General features: G+C 47.4%; 2 protein-coding genes and 2 non-coding genes across 5 annotated transcripts; all 4 read right to left on the bottom strand.

Moving 5' to 3' along the window:
- Positions 1-1,200: 1,200 nt before the first annotated feature.
- RASL11A (RAS like family 11 member A) lies at positions 1,201-2,770 on the bottom strand. 2 transcript variants are annotated; one of them, XM_086613128.1, is made up of 4 exons: positions 2,641-2,770; positions 2,488-2,544; positions 2,339-2,418; positions 1,201-1,680 (listed from the first exon to the last, which is right to left on the bottom strand). In XM_086613128.1, exons 1-4 carry the CDS (start codon positions 2,759-2,761, stop codon positions 1,228-1,230), a joined length of 711 nt encoding a protein of 236 aa, XP_086469254.1. In that variant the 5' UTR covers positions 2,762-2,770; the 3' UTR covers positions 1,201-1,227. The 2 variants fall into 2 exon arrangements, with proteins under 2 accessions (XP_086469254.1, XP_086469261.1); XM_086613135.1 differs by lacking the exon at positions 2,641-2,770 and having other exon boundaries at positions 1,201-1,683.
- A 7,184-nt stretch (positions 2,771-9,954) lies between these two features.
- Positions 9,955-14,979, bottom strand: RPL21 (ribosomal protein L21). The gene is made up of 6 exons (XM_086621279.1): positions 14,920-14,979; positions 13,679-13,757; positions 12,993-13,054; positions 11,965-12,077; positions 10,973-11,123; positions 9,955-10,089 (listed from the first exon to the last, which is right to left on the bottom strand). Exons 2-6 carry the CDS (start codon positions 13,743-13,745, stop codon positions 10,000-10,002), a joined length of 483 nt encoding a protein of 160 aa, XP_086477405.1. The 5' UTR covers positions 13,746-13,757; positions 14,920-14,979; the 3' UTR covers positions 9,955-9,999.
- LOC147529459 (small nucleolar RNA SNORA27) lies at positions 11,773-11,905 on the bottom strand. Its single transcript, XR_015222685.1, has one exon. It is a non-coding gene; the product is annotated as a small nucleolar RNA SNORA27 (small nucleolar RNA).
- On the bottom strand, positions 12,298-12,372 carry LOC147529460 (small nucleolar RNA SNORD102). The gene has a single exon (XR_015222680.1). It is a non-coding gene; the product is annotated as a small nucleolar RNA SNORD102 (small nucleolar RNA).
- Positions 14,980-17,470: the final 2,491 nt, after the last annotated feature.

Consider the following 17,470-nt stretch of genomic DNA (forward strand, 5'->3'; position numbering starts at 1 on the left):
CCCAGAAAGCTTCAAGTCCCAGGGGTCAGAAACAACTGAGACTGCCAGCTAACTGCAAGGGACTTACACAGCAGCAACCTGCCTTTCCTAACAAAAGGAAAGAAGAAAACGGTCTTTGGACTTAATCTATGAGGTTAAAAAAATAAATTAAAAAAAATCTTACCGAAGCTGTGCTTGAATGGAGACAGCAAGTTTCTCCCAATACAGGTTACTCCACTCCCACACTTTCCATGCACAAAGCATGGAGCAGAGCTTTATTTTTTTACTAATACCATGCACATACTTCAGAGTCATATTCGAAATGCAAAACCCACATTCCATGCTCAGACATCCAGAAAACAGTTAATAAAAAACATTCTAGTACAGTTTAAAGCTTATGTGAAATAAGAGTAAAAAGTCAGACCTGTTTCCCATGGCTACAGAATTGCCCTGGGGAATATAAAGATGTAATTCCTTTTAAATGTAGCTATTTTCTGTTAAGGGAACCTACGCATTAGTCTTTCCTATCACACAGCTCCAGAGAAAGCAGCAGCCATCCCACACACTCCTCTGCTGCAGATTGCTCAGCACTTTGTCCCACGGTAATCTGTAGGAGAAACTCAATCCTCCTGTTAAATGCTGTGGCTCAAAAGATTAATTCTACAGGATAGATCTCTAAAGCACATCAGAAATTGGAACTCATTCCTAACAGCTTATCATCATTCAGGCAACTACAGGTGCAAGCAAAACAGCAGTTTTGAGGGAGGAAAGTGATTCTATTATAATCGGGATTCTTACAGACAGTTTTATATTTTCATGTTTAACAGAGCTTTTTTTTTCTCTCTCTCCATATAAAGTTTTCCATCAAAGGCTTTCCAAGCATTTTATAAAGGCAGGTGAGTGTTACATCATCACCATTCCCATTTTACAAACAGGAAACTAAGGCCCCAAAAAAGTCATTTGAGCAGCATAAAACAGCAAATCCCAGCCCAAAACAGAAACAGAATCAAAACCTCCTGGCAAAAATCCCCTTCTTCAACTATTTCTATTCAGTTGCTATGCAGCACTTTTTTTTTTTTTTGTAAAAATAACCCAACCATTCAAACAAGAGAGCATGCTTGCAACGAAATTGCAAGCTTTGACATACTTACTTCCATACTGCTGGCATTAGTACAAAAATAAAGATTTTTATTAACTAGTTTACAAAAATAAAGTCTATGGAGTCACGCAGGATCTCACTGGGAGGGTTTATTTGACTTTAGAAGATAGAGCCTGTTTGAAACGTCTCTTTAGATCTTGCATGTTGGGAGATTTGGGCCGCGGGATGATGGATGACCGCCTCCTGTCTGTGCTGCCAGCATGCTGTAGTTTGCTGACCTCCTTGCAAAGATACTGGAAAACGTCACAGACGCCTTGGGAGTCGTCGCTTGTGGAGATCTCCAAGAACAGGCTGCCCAGTTCATTTGCCAGCTGTAGTCCCTCTTTTGTCTGCACCTGCCTGGCGTGAAGGAGGTCTGCTTTGTTCCCCACCACGATGACGGGAGTCCTGGCATCTGGGTGGACCTTACGTATGTGCTGGTAGAGAGGTTGGACTGACTGGTAGCTGCTGTAGTCTGTGATGGAGTAGACCAGGAGGAAGCCCTCTGCCCACTTCACACACCTGGACAAGGAGTCGAGCACCTGCACGCAGTCTTCCTGCACCTGCTGTACGACAGAGAGCCAAAATTTGGCATCAAATCATGAAAGTATAAGCCTGTATCATGGCTATAACTGTTAAACAGATCCAAAGGGAAGCCTGAGCTCTGTCTTAGGAGACTAAGCCTGGCCTTGTAGGAAGCTGTGGCTCACAAGCTGAGCCTTTAGGCAGTAGAGAATCATAGAATCACAGAATGGTTTGGGTTGGAAGGGACCTTAAAGATCATCTAGTTCCAATCCCCCTGCCACGGTCAGGGACACCCTCCACTAGACCAGGTTGCTCAAAGTCTCAGCAAACCTGGCCTTGAACACTTCCAGGGATGGGGCATTCACAACTTCTCTAGGCAATCTTTTCCAGTGCCTCACCATCCTCATTGTAAAAAATCTCTTCCTCAGACCTTGTCTAATCTCCCCTCTTTCAGTTTAAAGCCATTGCCCCTTGTCTTATCGCTACATGCCCTTGCAAAAAGTCCCTCTCCAGCTTTCTTGTAGGTCCCCTTTAAGTACTGGAAGGCTGCTGCAAGGTCTCCCCGGAGCCTTCTCTTCCCCAGGCTGAACAGCCCCAACTCTCTCAGCCTGTCTTCCTAGGAGAGGTGCTCCAGCCCTCGGATCAGTTTTGAAGAACGGATGAGGAAGAACGGATCGATCCCAAGCATCTCCCTACCTGGATGCAACCCGGCGTGTCTTGGATCTGCACGGCAACGTGGTCCCCCTCCAGATGGACCAGCCTGGAGTAGAGGTTGCCTGGAGAGCAGAGAGCCGTCAGCCACAAACCACGGCCGCGGGGGTCCCCGCCGCGCCCCGCCGCCTCACCTGTGTTGGGCTCGTAGTCCCCGATGAACCGCTTCGTCAGGAACCGCACGATCATCGCTGAAACACAGAGCGGCCGCGTTAGGCGAGACGGACTGACGGACGGACGGACAGGGGATGGGGAGGACAGACAGCCCCGCGCCGCCCCGCACTCACCGCTCTTGCCGACACCGCGGGCGCCCAGCACTGCCAGGCGGACCTGGGCGCCGGGCGGCCCCGGGGCGCACTCGGCGATGGGCGCCAGCAGGAAGGGCTGGGACATGCTCGGCAGGCGCATGGGAGGGGGGGAGGGGCGGCCGGGTGGCTCGGCTCCGGCTCGGCTCAGCTCAGCTCGGCACCGGCTCCGGCTCGGCTCGGCTCGGCTCGGCTCAGCTCAGCTCGGCTCCGGCTCCGCTCGCAGCGCCAGGCGCGGGCGGCGCCGGCGGCTTTTAAAGGCATTGGCTGTACCACCCGCCCCCCCCCCCCCACCCGCACCGCCCCCAGGGTACCGCCCCGCGCCCGCCGAGTGGGGCCGGCTGCGCCCCCTGGCTGCCCCACTCGCCCCCGCGTCCGCCCCACCGCGCTGCCCACCCAGGTTGTGCCCCTGCCCCTTCCTCTCCGCCTTTCCCAGCCGCAGGGCGCGGTGCCGCGGGGCAGCCCGGGCAGGCTGCCTGCCCTGCGGGCCGGGTTCGGGGACCGGCGCCGCAGCGCCCCGCTGTGCACCACCCACCCTTGCCCGAGGCAGGCGGGCAGCAGCACGAGCCTCGCTGCGTTTGGGAGGTCGTGCCCACACCCCCCACACCGGCCGCGGCAACAGGCTCCCGCGTTGTGCACCCTCCCCGCAGCGAGGGGCCCGCGGGACAGAAGGGAAAAGATTTATCCTTCTACCTCAGACTGGTTTGCTTCCCGCAGCCAGATACATCCCTCTACAGTGTTGAAATCCTGATTTGTGGATCAAGCAACAGCCAGGCCTGAAACCAAAGCGGTCCACGAGGCCCTGAGGCCAGACTTCGTGTTTTTAAAGAAGAAAGTTTCAGAGGAGAAATGTGCCCAAACCTGCCAACAGCTGTGCAGATGCTTCAGCCTCTGCAAACCGCTGCCCTAGCTCCTGCAAAATCACTTCTGCAAGCGAGTAAGTGTTCACAAGTTAAATAACCCACTCAGGGGCTGCTTTATTTTCATTATTATCAGGGAGGTAACACAAGCCAGCAGGAAACAACACGGAAGAGACCAGTGGGGTGATACTTGAAAGGAGCTGGATGGGCCTGTGGTCTCCCAGCCTTGTGCCGCAGGGGGACAGAGCCACCGCAGGAGCTGCTGGGCCCCAGCTGCAGGGCTGATGTCTGAGGGCACCCCAGGTGGCCCTGGACACCCACACACCAGCAGCTGAGCTGAACCTCAGCCGCAGCAGGGCTGTGCGCTGGTGCTGCTCTCAGCCGCCTTCCCCCTCCCCTTCGATGCAGCTCTCAGAAGAGGCACGCAGTGACAACAGGTTATGTTTTTCCTCACTTTCCTCTTGTCCTCCCACTTACTTTCTCCCTACATCCATGCAAGAGCCCAGGTACTCTGGTATTTGCTTCTTTGGACATCCTCAGCCCCAGTCACTCCAGTGACATGAAAACTCAGAACAAAGGCACCAGAAAAACGCTGCCAGCTCTACTCTACCAGGTGTTCCTGAGGAAAGTCAACCCTCGGTGCTGTGGGGACAAGGATGGGGAGGAACTGCTCCCCCCTTCCCATGGGTGCAGAGTTCATGTGGGAAGCAGAGGCACAGCTCAGGCTCTGCACTCCCAGTGGCCAGAAGACCGGTCATCTCCCCAGAGCAATGTTGTGCTCTGTTTAAAGATTCTCCCATGGTGCCCCAAAACGTTCTACCTGATCATGATTCCACACTGCTCTTCACTGAAGGGCTGCACACACTTCACAGCAGTGAAGACCACACTAATTAACATCAAAGTAGTGCCTGTGGAAGTGCTGTTGATTATTTGTATTACTCTAGTGCCTAAGAACCCTTTACAGTAAAATCAAGGCCACTTTTAACCCCAAAACCTAATTGCCTCTAAAATTTCTGCTTCACTTCCCACACCATGCCACTGAACCCTTTTCTTTTTGTACACAAGATTTCTCTTTTATCACTAAAAGCTTCTGGTCTCCAGAGGTTCATGCTATTGTCATCTGCTCCCATTGTCATGCACCACCACTCGTCTTTGGCCTTGCACGCAGTGCTGGCACAGGCTATTTTTATACATTTCTTTACAAAAGAGCTATCCGAGTCCATTCAGTGTGCCCTTGAAACAAGTATGTTCCAGGCAGATGATTGCCAGGCGCCGAGCTGAGAGCGCGGCAGTATCAAACAACCACCGTCCCCAAAACCTGAGGGGTTCCCCCTCTTTCTGGGCAGCTGTAGAGCTCATGCAACCTCGCTCGCCGATGAGCACACCCCCAAAGGGCAAACAGTGATGGTCGTGAGCAGAGCTGACACTGTAAACGCAAGGAGGAAACATTGTGAAGGAACTCATATCCAGGGAGCAATGGGCTGTCTCCCCATCAACACTGATCCTGGTGCAGCAGAAGCAGTTCAGTAGGTTGAAGCAGTTGGGGCTCAAGATTCCTCGCATCAGGGCCCAGATTAGCTGTTCCTGTTCTGTGGGCCAAGCGATTCCTGGGATATACAGGGCTCACAACTGTTCCACGGAGCCTTTCTCTTCTCAGCTGGAGGTGCTACTTGGAGGCACCAGGCTGTACTTTCATCCATGCCACGCAGATGGCCCACACCACCATCCCTATTGTCTGTCACTCTCCCCTTTCACACAGCAACATCACTCAGTCCTGCTTACATGGAGCACCAGGGACACCATAGGGCTGCCTGACCCACCTCCCTATTCCAAGCGCTGGTAACATTCAACAGCAGGTACTTTTTGGGGAAGGAGTAGGTGGGTCACTCCTGTGGCTGCAACAGGGAGGACATCCCGAGAGCCTCTGGAGCTCCCTTCTTCTCCAAGAAACAAAATGCACAATGTTTTCCTGTGAGTCTCTGCTGACACAGAGTCAGCTCGAAGTTCTAGGCTTAAGATTGGCAGGATCATGTGCAATAAGCAGCAGCAGGCACAAAGCGTTCCCATGTGAAGGAGCACTGGTGAGAACTAAGCTGGCATGGCTTTATCACTCTACTATGAACTTTCATGAGCACAAGCCCAAGTTCAAGACTGCAATTGTTCTTTATACTCCCCAGTTCCTGGAGCAGGGGAGTGGGCACAGACAAAAAGGTGACTGAGAGCCCAGGGTCCATCACCTAAAGCCTCCTTGTCCAAATAGTGAAAAATGAATCAAGCAACCTCAACCAGAGCTTTGTATTTTCTGGGTTCTTGAGCTGCACAGGTGCTACTGATGGGAGCCACATCCCTACCCAACGCTTGAGCCAGGATGGTTGTGACTACATAAATCCCAGCAGCTACAACTTGATTCCTACATAGACCTTGGTAGTGCATCCACTGAGGCAGATGCATTCGTGCAGGGAACGCTCGTAATCTGTGTCTTCTGTATCATCACCCCCAGAATCACAGGGGTTGCTGGTACCTCCTTCCCGTGCAAGGAGACCATTCGCAGCAGCAGGGTGCCCCTGCACTGTGGGAGTCAGGAGGTACCAGCCAGACAATGATGAGCCCAGTTCAACCATGCCTTCACCACACACCCTGAATTACAGAATGCACTGCACCTTGCAAGGAGGGAGGGAGCCTCTCTGCCTCTGCTGGGATAGGGAGGATCATGTTCTCTGGAAGGTGTATGCACCGCTCTTGGCATCCTCTGGACCAGTCAGGACACCCCAGCACAGCATCTGTCTAGGATGCCAGCCGCCCTTTTGATCATGAGGGCCATGAACATGCCAAGTCCAGGACTGCACTGAGAAGGACAAGGGAGTGACCATCAAGACTGTTTCTCCCATCTGAAACATACACAGGTAGACAGCAAATGCGTGAATTGTTTGATGTTCTCCTGGCAGCTGCTTACCTGCCTCCTCCCTGGGAATGGACTGGAGGTGTCTGCACCTCTCTCAACCCCCCCCCGGCCTGCATGCTTCTCCTGCTCTCTGCTGTGGTCTTCAGCCTGTGGCCCCTTTGCATGGGCACGGTTCCTCCTCCCCAGTCCTTTCTGCCCTTTCATTGACCCTTCCCGGTCACACAAGGTATTAGCACCAATACTGCCTACACAGCCCTCAGGAAACCTCAGATCTTGGTGCCACCGAATATGCTAAAAAAAACATGAAGCTGACAGTTCAGGAGAAGGCTTCCTTGCTGCTTCTCTAAGTGACAACAGGAGATTCTGGCAGTGAACCAGCTGCCATGGTTTGAGGCAGTAAAACCTGGTAAGGAGGAGACAGCTCAGCCACCACCCTTCCAATTAGGCTCCGTGGAATTATGCTAATCCATAAGCACTTGACTCTCCGCATGTTGGATAGCCTGTCCACCAGCTCTGAGATAAGGAAGTGTCTGTGCTAGAAGGGGATTGGAAGACAGGTAACATCTAATACCGAATTTCTGCAAAACTGGCTTTTAAACTAGGGATTCCTGAATTCTGCTAGCTCAAGGTGTGTCCAGTTCTACAGGAAACCTACAGCTTTGCAGATACCACAACAGTTCCCCACAATTCACACTGTGGAATGAACAGAATTCAGCTGTCATGGTAGGAAGAGAGGAAACACCTAGCCTGCAGCGGGCATGCACACTACGAGGTTTTGCTTGCTAGGCACAGCCTCAGAGCAGGACCGCAGCCAACTGCTACCGCTTACGGGTCTAGTGTGTAAAACTCCTTCTAGAGCGAGTCCAAGGGGAGAGGAACTTGCAACTCCAAACACCGTAAGGAAATACGCTTCCTCCACCCAGAGGGACCGAGAGGCTGAACAGATGAAATCACCCCGCCTTCCCTCCCAAATCTTCTGCAAGTTCTGCATACGTCTATAACTTTTCTTCTATCAAGGATGCGTTTCAATTTAGACACTAGTTTCACGACTGAAGATGTCCTGACAGGCAGTTCTTCAACAACTTTTCTCAATTCACAGATCTCCCTCTTTTGTCAGGACTATGCAAACACAGGGCAGCTGAACACGCGGGGAGCAAACTTCAACAGCAGACACCGAGATCTGTAAGTACCTGAGCTATGCTGCTACAAACCTGAGATTACCAGGAGCACAACTGTACTGAGCACAACTAACAGGTAGTGTCTACAAACCCAAGACAGGTTAAATCTTAGTTAATTTGTCCTGTTTCCAAACATTAAAAAAAACAAACAAACAGAAAAGGCTACTCTCTTGTTACACAAACCCAGTTTCATTTTCAATCATTTCTGGGAATTCTGACCAAGAAAAGCATTCCCTCCTCCTCCCAGTGCACTCACAGCTTCCAAATATGCATTTCAGAGCATCTACTGTCAGTACAGTGACCTTAAAAACTGAGACTAAATACATTGGCAACTGTTGCAACACACAGCGCCTCTGGAAGCCCAGCTCTTAAATGAGACCACCGCATGCTATCTAATCTTACTATTCCACATTACTGAAAATAAATACAAAAGTTTACAACTACCCACCACTTATAGTGACTGTTAACCATTTCATCACGATGCTACAACTAATCCACTTGAATCTTGACAGAGGTACAAAACAAACACAGAACCAAAATAACTTACACAGGAATGCATGAGAAGAAAATTTAAAATACCATCACTAAAGATCATAACCAGTAAAACCCCTCCACTTAAGTCCTTCAGGCACAAAGCCTAATGGAAAACGATGCTTATCTTGTGAGTCAAATCCCTATTTTCAATTGCTGTGGAAATCCACAAGCCAAAGCAGCTAATAAGGGTCAGAGGCTTAGTATACAGGCCTAGCAGCTCCAAGAAATGGCCCACTTGATGCTAAGTGCACGAGCTACAACAGTGAAAGTTATGATAGATTCATCAACCCTGCTTCAGGAGAGGCTGGTGCACTCCATGCACAGTACGTACAGTGTCAAAATACAGTACTAACATCATGTAGCAGCCTGTTGATGGGTAAGCTTTGTTCCATCCTCTTCAAAGCATTTCCAAAGTCATTCTGATTATACAGCCTGCTCCATCTTCCTAGATCGGAGCTTGGAGGAACTTCAAACACAGTACCTGCTCACTGTGACTTTGAACCTCCAGTGCCTAAAGCCTGTCACCCTTAAATAGCAGGCCAAGCCAGACAATGACTTCAACATCCAAAAACTACATTCCATGAGAATGGGAACACCCAGAATGAACATTAGGTAAACAGAAACAGGCATTAGTCCCTTAATTTATAGGCAATCTGCACAGTTTGACACTTCTGCTTGAGGGACACTTCAGAATTAAGCGAAAAAGCCGACTTGATTACCTCTCCACTTCTTACTCCCAAACTCACTAGCTGTCCTACAATTGACTATGCAATAATTTTCAACAGCCAATACCTACAAATTGCTTGAGGTCACCACCTTCTCTAGTACGTTACTCTCTCTACATGTAGAGACTAGTTTTGCATCACTTACTTGAGGTGGCCAAGCAATGCCTTATATCACACTAAGAAAGGTAAAATAATATTTGTCCGTATCTGCAACACAGTTAAGCTCGAGTTCACGCATGCTCAAGGCTAACTAAGCAGGCTGCCTTCAGCACTTTCTTTAGCAAGCTTCACACTGTCTCAAACAAAGCTCACAACAACAGCATCAGTTAGCAAGCAGTCGGCTGAAGATGTTCTTCCATTCAAGAAACACTGGACAGGCAGCACTGGCTTTTCGTGAATGATCAATAAAATCAATGGGATGAGAGGAATGCATGAGAAGACCCAGGCAGATGTTTAAATTCAACAGACAGGCAACAAACAAAATGTGTTCATCTATGCCAGCCACTTCAAATGATAAAAATCAAACTACAAAGGCTGGTAGTTTTGGAATTAAAGCTTTGCTTCTAAACTGCTACTAGTTCCTAAGAACACTTATTGGCAAGGGCATGTTCTAAAATTCCTTCTTTTCCAGGTTACAACGGTCAAACACCAAAATCTGCCCACAGCCATTTCTCAAGAGGTTGCTTTCAAAAACTGTTTCCACAATTTTTCTTTGGTATTAATCTGAAGCCTCCTAGACAAAAGCTTTTATCAATGAAATCTGAAGTTCATTATCCCTTTTCCCAGAAAAAAAATTAAACCGTCAAGTGACACTGTACAATTCTTGGTATATGCTTAGTTTGTTGGTGAAATATTCCATATCCTCTCGTATCATCTCATTAGGTAATCAAAGAAGGATTATCATCACTAAGCATGAGCAAATTACAGTGCCCCTAGGATTTGTGGTTATATAAACGACTAAACTGATCATCAAAAGCTGCAGATGACTTACATGACCAAGCACCATGTAAAGAAAGTTAAATAAACTTCAATAAAGAAAAGCCTTCTAAAGCATCTGTTCAAAAAAGCCTAAAGAAACCAGCCAGAGTCACACACAATTGTCCAAAACCAGATCTTCAGTTTATTTTTTTTTTAAACGTGCATTACGCCATGAATTCATAAGGAATTGGCTCCAGCAGCTCTGGTTCCTTGCCATTAGTTCTCACAAAGTGTGCTTCCCTTGGTGGAGCAGGCTGTAAACAGAGTTAAAAAAAAAAGAAATAAGAAAACTCATGGAACTAAAACTCAAAACAAACCTTACCCAAAATTCATTTTGACCATCACATTATTATATTAACATGACAGCACTTTTACCATTCCTAGTCTCTTTAAAGTTTGATTCAAAGAACAGCAGTAAGAAAATGATCTGCTCGAAAGCGTGCTTGACTTTCAATGCTGAACGAAAAAACTTAAACTCTACCCTCTGCAATTTACCAATCCCAAGTTATCATGAAGTGACGCACCCTGGGGCTGCTGAAGCAACAGCCATTATCTCCTTTCTAAAATCCAGTTTTTCATTCTTTTCTTAAGGAGATGCAACAGAAACTGTTGCAGCTAAATTCAGCTAAACCAAAGACAACACTCATCCTAGAAATCAGTCAGAGCTTCTGCTGCAGATCAGGAGCGGAACAGAAAGCATCCGGCCCTTTGTTCATGGCCAAGGATAAAATTTCCACCCAAGAACAGTGCAGTCCTGTTCAGGCACCAGACAGTTGGGATGCAGACACACGGCACTCTGCCACTCTGCTCTTCAAGCGAAGAGGTAACCTCCCGCAAAGGACTGCGAACCCAAGTAAGGGCGGGAGCAACAGACACCTCCCACAATCTGCCAGACACCTGGATTTTTCAGAATACTGTAAGCAGCTTCGTTAATGTGAGGTTGTTTTTTTGGGATTTGTTTTCAAAGCCAGACAGAAAGAGCTCAGTTTGCAGCATAACACACTGTTGTTTTGGAAGAAAATATTTTACTAAACTGGTTTGGTTCTAGCTGTTTGGTTTTTGGTTGTTTTGGTGTTGGGTGGTGGGGTTTTTTTTGTGAACTAATCAAGAATGTGTCAACTGTAATAGAAACGTTACCTGACGTTTCAGTTGAACCCAAATGCCTTTTTCTTTTGCTTCTTTTTTCTTCTTTTCATTCTCCTTCACACGCTGCAGAAAGCTGTCTCTGCTCTTGGAATGTTTAATATGCTCAATACGCACATTAATTCTTTTGGCAAGAATCTTGCCCCTGAGAAAAGAAATCAGTTTTTCATCTACTGCACTTGAAAAAAGGTTACTTCAAGGCTAGTTTTATGGCCCTTACTTGGGTAACTCTGTAAGCTTAGTAACAGATAATTTTTCTTTGAAGGGCAGTAACTCAATGTCATGGTTTCATGTGGGGGGGGGAGGTTCTGGGGCAGGAGCTGCCCATCAGATCGGACTCCCAGAGTCCTCTGTTCTTGTCTCGACCCTCAGCTCTTTTATTATATTCTTCTCCTCTCAATTTACTGGAGTGGGAGACTGGCTGCGTGGAGTCTAGTTGCCAGATTGGCCTAACTCACGACACTCAAAATATACTGCTGCAGATGCAAATCAGATATAACTTATATAACTGAAAGCTTGCTAATTAATTAACAATATGCTGACAATTTAGGATTAAGATTGTGGAGAACACATCATTCTAACCTTGCAGCATTCAGATGAAGGACGGTATTACCACTGTACTCCAGGCAAGTTACTGGAAGAAAAACAACTTGTCCTTTTCTGACTAAGCTGTGCAAAACCCAGCTGGATACAGCTACAAATTAACATTTTAAAAGGGCTCCAGTATCATTGTGCAAGTCAGCTGAAAACTCCCATTAGGTAACATCACTTTAAGCGCTGCTCAGAAAAATAAAAACTGTTTCCTCTGACAGGATCCAAGTCAAATGAGCGTCATTTGCTTGGGTTATAAAAAGGATATATGCTTTACCCACCTTGAATGACCAATCAAGACAATAACTGTCTAACTGGCAAAGTGACAGGAGGGTGCAATTACAGACCGACTTTCCCAAATACCAAGTTTCAATACACAGAATTTCATTACTTACTTAACCTGCTTGTTAACAATAATGCCCACAGCGTGCTGAGTAACATTATATACCCTTCCAGTCTTGCCATGGTAACACTTGTGGGGCATGCCTTTTTGAACAGTACCCATACCCTGTTAAGAGGTAAAACAAGAATACAGTGTAAACTTTAACTTGGGGGGGCACACAGGGGGAAGTAACATCAAGGGACTTTTCTTCATAAGATTTTTGAAGTACACATTTCAAATTACTTGAGATTGATTTAAAATTACTCCTATTTTATTCATGTATTAGAATATATAACCATGCATTTTATATCTGAAGACTACCAAATTCTGCTATGACAATTCTGGTTGCTTTCAGTGTCGGTGAAATGATTGATCACTTTGCTTTCAGCAAGCAATCACGGGAGAAAATCATCATCAAGCTCCAGTGTGTCAAAAAGCGTTAATTCTGAACAGTGCAGTTCTCCAAGAGTCAAATTACAAACAAGCAAGTTACACACCATCTTTATGCGACTGTTTCGAAAATTTTGCGTTTCAAACTAAACTACAGTATTCAACCAAGTAGGAATCCTTGGTGAAAGGCTTTCAGATTCACTACAACTTAATTTTGGAAGAACAGTTGATTATAAAGGACAACTTCTAGAAAATACCAAGTGATGGGAAACGTTGCTTTTCCCCCCTGTATTAATAAACACGATGTATCCTTACATTTACTCTTGCTTTCTAGTTTTAATGTGGCTTTGCAATCACCATGCCTGTACATACTTGTTTTAAGTATAGTCTTACAATGACAGAGCCACAGACATAACTACCAGCCACATCACCATAAACTATATATAAAAACCCCAAATAAACCAGCATGTGACACTGAAGCATCACTATTGGTTCAGCAGCATTGTCATTCCATTACTGCGCCAAGCTGAGCAGCGGGTACTTGTGTTGACACACAACTCAAGTAACAAAAAAAACCTACATCAATAAACCAGAGACTGTAAAGGATTACACTGCTTTAGCTTTTAATTACATAGCACTCTAGAAAAGTACCTTGATATCAACTATATCACCCTTCTTGTAGATGCGCATATAGGTAGCCAGAGGAACGACTCCTGTTACGAGATACAAACATGGGATACTTATGAAGCTCACAATTTCACACACAGAGAGACACACACCCACCCCCCAAATGGCGTGGGAAGCACAGATCATACATTTGATAAAGTTCTCTTAAAAAGGCTTCAAATTTAAATTCTATTCCAAAAACCTAAAACTGAGAAATCAAACCATCTATTTTTTTTTCAAGGAGCAATTACCTCTTCACATGCTCCCAATTTAAAAAAAAAAATCAACTAAACAAAACTTACAGCTTTAATCTTGCTCCTAATGCAAAAGTTGAAAAAGCATTACAACTATTTACAACTTCATTGTGAAAACAGCTGTTATTGCTGAGGCAACAAACTATATTCTAAGTGTAACTTGAAATATTTTCTTTGCCTTCAAAATAATTTTCAAGCATTGATAGAATTAGCATTGTTACTACTGTGGAGCAATAAGAACACCACTACATAAGCTGTAAGAGGTGAGAATTCACTTGCACTTCATTCTACAGTTTTTAGCCCAAGTTGTCAGATATCCTTTGACATAGCTATTGTTCCACAAATGCTACTTAGGGACTGTTGACATCCAACAGGTCAATAACTTCCTGCAGTGTTCTTACTACAAGGTATACTTACCATGTTTGCGAAACGGTCTTGAGAACATATAACGTGTCCCCCTCCTCTTTCCCTTTGTGTTCGTCATTTTGGCTGATTACTGCAAAAATGAATGCAAGTTATCCAGGTCTACTAGTTCATTCACTAAAAATGTGACTAAAGCATTTTCAGACATTTCAAAAAAAACAAGTCTTTAAGCCTATTCAAAATGACATTACTGCCAAATTGCCAGGTCCATTCAAGCACCGTTGTTAGCTTTGACATCCACAGGAAACCATATTTAGAGGACCATAACGTAACACAGGTTAGAATGGATGCTAGCAAATCACCTAGCTCAACCTCCTGCTTGAAGCAGGGTTTACTATGAGATCAGACCAGGTTGCTCAGGACTTTGTCCAGCCACATCTTGAAACCCTTCACTGATGGAGAGAGACTACCGCACAGCCTCCCTGGGCAGCCTGTCTGGAGGCCTGGCTGTTCTCCGGATGAAAAACTTTTTCCTTATATTCAGTCTGAGCTTCTAATTTTTACTTAAATCAGTCGGCTCATATTCTGCCACGTGCTCCCGTCAAGCATCAGAATCCCTCTTGCTAACGGCTGCTGCTAGGCGCCCCTCAAAGACATCTCTGCTCCAGGCCTAGTAAGCCCAGTTCCTTCAGCCTCTCCTCACAAGATATCCAAAAGACAAGATCTCCATTACCACATTTATCGGCCTCTATTACGTCTGACACACGGCGCACACACTCCAGAGGCTGACAGGGACGCCGGCCACCACACACGTTAGCGAAGCCCAAGCCCCACTCCGGGGCCTACCCCAGGGGGCGGCCGCAGTCGCCCGGCCTGCGGAGGGCCGCTCCCCAGCCCCCGACATCCCGCCGGCAGCCGCGGGGCCGACCGGGCCCGCCGCCACGTGCCGCCGCCTCGGCGGAGCCCCATTCCTCCGCACCTGCACCCGCTGCTAGCCTCGGCAGCCCCCTTCCTTCCTTCCTCTCTCCGTTCTTCCATCCCTCAGCAGCCTCCTGGCCCGGTCTGGCCCGGCCCAGCCCAGCCCGGCCCAGCACTACGGCTTGCAGGCCGCGGCCTCCTCGCTCCCTCAGCAACCTCGACCCAGTAGGTCTGTGCCGTGCCAGCCCAGCCGCAGCCGGCGGCCGGCCGGCCGGCCACCCGCCCTGCCGCCAGCGCGGCCAGCTCGCCCGCCCATCAGCCCGCTGCCACCCAGAGCCACAGAGACACCTAAGGCCGGCGAGAGGAGCACGGCATACCTTCCCGAGGTGCCTACAAAATGGCGGCTCGGGGCGAAAGGAGAGAGGCGGGGCCGCGGCCGTCCTTAACAGCGGGGCCTTGGCGGGGCTGTCCGCGCCGCGCCTGAGAGAAAGCCCCGGAGAGGTGGCTACCCGCCTGCCGGCGGGAGGGGATTCTGGGGAGGGAAGCGCTTGTACGCTTGTCCTGATAAACAGCTATCGAGCGCGCCCGGCAGAAGTTTGGCGCTTTCGCTAAAGCGGGGACAAATGCCGTATTTTTTCATGGCTGTGACGTGAAACGGGGCATGGAGAGGTCTGACAGCGGGGAAGCGGGAAAACGAGCCAAGTGCCTGTCAGGGATCCTGAGGAGCGAGGTCTGTGGTGGAGCGGCCAGCCCGCCGTCCGTACGGAGTTGTGTTTGGTAATGTAAAACGTAAGCAGCCAAGAAGTTGTTTCAAGAAGTGCACTGAAATTTAAATTCGCAGTAACGTGAGCCTTCCGCTGCTGTGCGATGGTCACACCTTCCTGACTGGACCTCCAGGTGGTCCTGGGCAGGAAAGCACGGTGGGAGAAGCAAACCAACAGCAGGCGCTGAGGGACTGCTTAGGTTTGGAGTTTATTATTATTGCAAGGAGCTTTCTTATCTTTATAGCGCCATAATCTCCAATTTGTGTGGCGGATGTTTCCACAAAGATAAATAAAGTATGGATTCTCAACAAAGAGCCTTTATACAGCCACGGGTTGCATCATCAGCCGTGTGGTGCCTGAAAACGAAGCGGACTGGAGAGCAGCTTCCAGAGCTGACGGCGTGACTCATTGTGTTTGTGCATCGTCAATATTGGAGCAGACGGGAATCATCATGGGAAGCTGATGGCAGGCGGGAGGGCGTAAAAAGAGGCCCTCCCTTCCCTGAGCTAAACACGCAGGGACAGTTCAAAACTTGTCTCAGCGGGAAGTTGCCCTACTGCAGGAATTTTTGTTTTGAATGAAATAAGCACTTATTTAATTTAGGGGAGGGATGATTACCTAAAGTGGCATATAAAAACATATTTGATCCTCTGACTAACTTCACAGTTATTCTAATGTTGTCTTGCAAAACTTAAGCTTAAGCCCTTGCCGTCATCAGTTTAAAGCTAGTTTAATATTTATGGATTACAAGAATGGATATAGAGGATTAAATACGTTACCAGGTTCTGCCTGCAAAGCTAGCTGGCAGGGCATGTTACAATAGACAGAGGCCCTGTCTCTACACGAAATCTCTCGGATTTATATTTAGAAAAAAAACGTGTCTGTATTCCAGCTCTGCCCCATGAAAAAAGCTAGAATTTACAGCACCTGATATCTAGGCAGAGAAAATCTGTATCATTTAATATGCCTTCAGCCTGTGTTTCCAAGCATGAAGACAGTTATAAGCCTGAACAGCTCTAAGGTGAGGAAGCATATTGGCAACAGGTACAGAGATTTCAGGCAGGATATCAAGCAAAGTAAAGACAGGAAGCCAAATCCTAAAAGGCATGATTGAATAAAGGAAGATACGGATTTTCAGTGAGCTGAACTCCTTACTCTTGCTCGTGATTTACATAGAGAGTAAATCTCCACATCAAGCAGGAAAGAACAGAGAAGAAACTCCACATGTTGAAACTCATGTCCACATCTAGAGCATGTAAGTGTAATTCATAAGGGAGCAGTAACTGTGAACTTAATTGAACTCTGCTTTATTTGGGGCCAAGTAAGACATTCAGGATTTGCTACTTTTTTTTCCTGAATAAATTGCATGGCAGGTTTATTCGAAATTTCAATAATGTTTTTATTCATAAAATTACCTGGATTAGCACGTTCCCAGGATCCTGCTTTAGCTCAACATTTCAAAGAAACAATCATGTTTCACAGTGTGTCTCCATTGAATTATTCACTGGGCGTGCTGTCTGGGTCTGATCCAGAAGTCCATCCTATCTACCAACATTTTATATACTGTTTCCCAAAACTGTGGCCTACTGAGCACTTAAAGACTGCAGAGCCTTTGTGTGTTGCTCACAAAAGGAATTCTTAATAATGGCTGTCTCCAACAGATAAAGGTGCACAAGTTGTGGGTTGAGTTCTGGTCTGGAAACCAGAGCTAGCAGCCAAGCAGATGTGGGGGAGACCTGCAGCTCTACATTCCAGACTGCAAGTGCTTCTTTTACTGCCCTGCCTCATCCTCTCAGAAACCCAGCCTAAACTGCTCTTCCTTGATCGAACTGCAGTTGTAGGATCCAGATTCTAACACCACACCAGGTTCTGCTTCAGAAACACCACATCCTCAAGACTGAGGTGAACGCAAGTGGCAACACCCAGCTTAATGTGAAGATCTAAAACCCCACGAAGGTCCCAGGCTGGTGCTCCACCCATTAATACACTCTGGAAATCTTATTACACCAGAGTAGGCTGCGTTTCCCTCCTACTCTCCCTGGCTTGGAGGTAGAGCAAGAGAGGGAAAACAGCTTCAATGGGAGCCAGTTCAAAAGTTGCTGGGGAAAGGAGCTTGAAAGGGAGGACTCATTAGAAGTCCAAGGAGTGGGCACTAGATGGACAT

The sequence above is a fragment of the Tauraco erythrolophus genome, chromosome 1 (assembly GCF_009769465.1).
Source record: "Tauraco erythrolophus isolate bTauEry1 chromosome 1, bTauEry1.pri, whole genome shotgun sequence".
Taxonomy (NCBI): Eukaryota; Metazoa; Chordata; class Aves; order Musophagiformes; family Musophagidae; genus Tauraco; species Tauraco erythrolophus.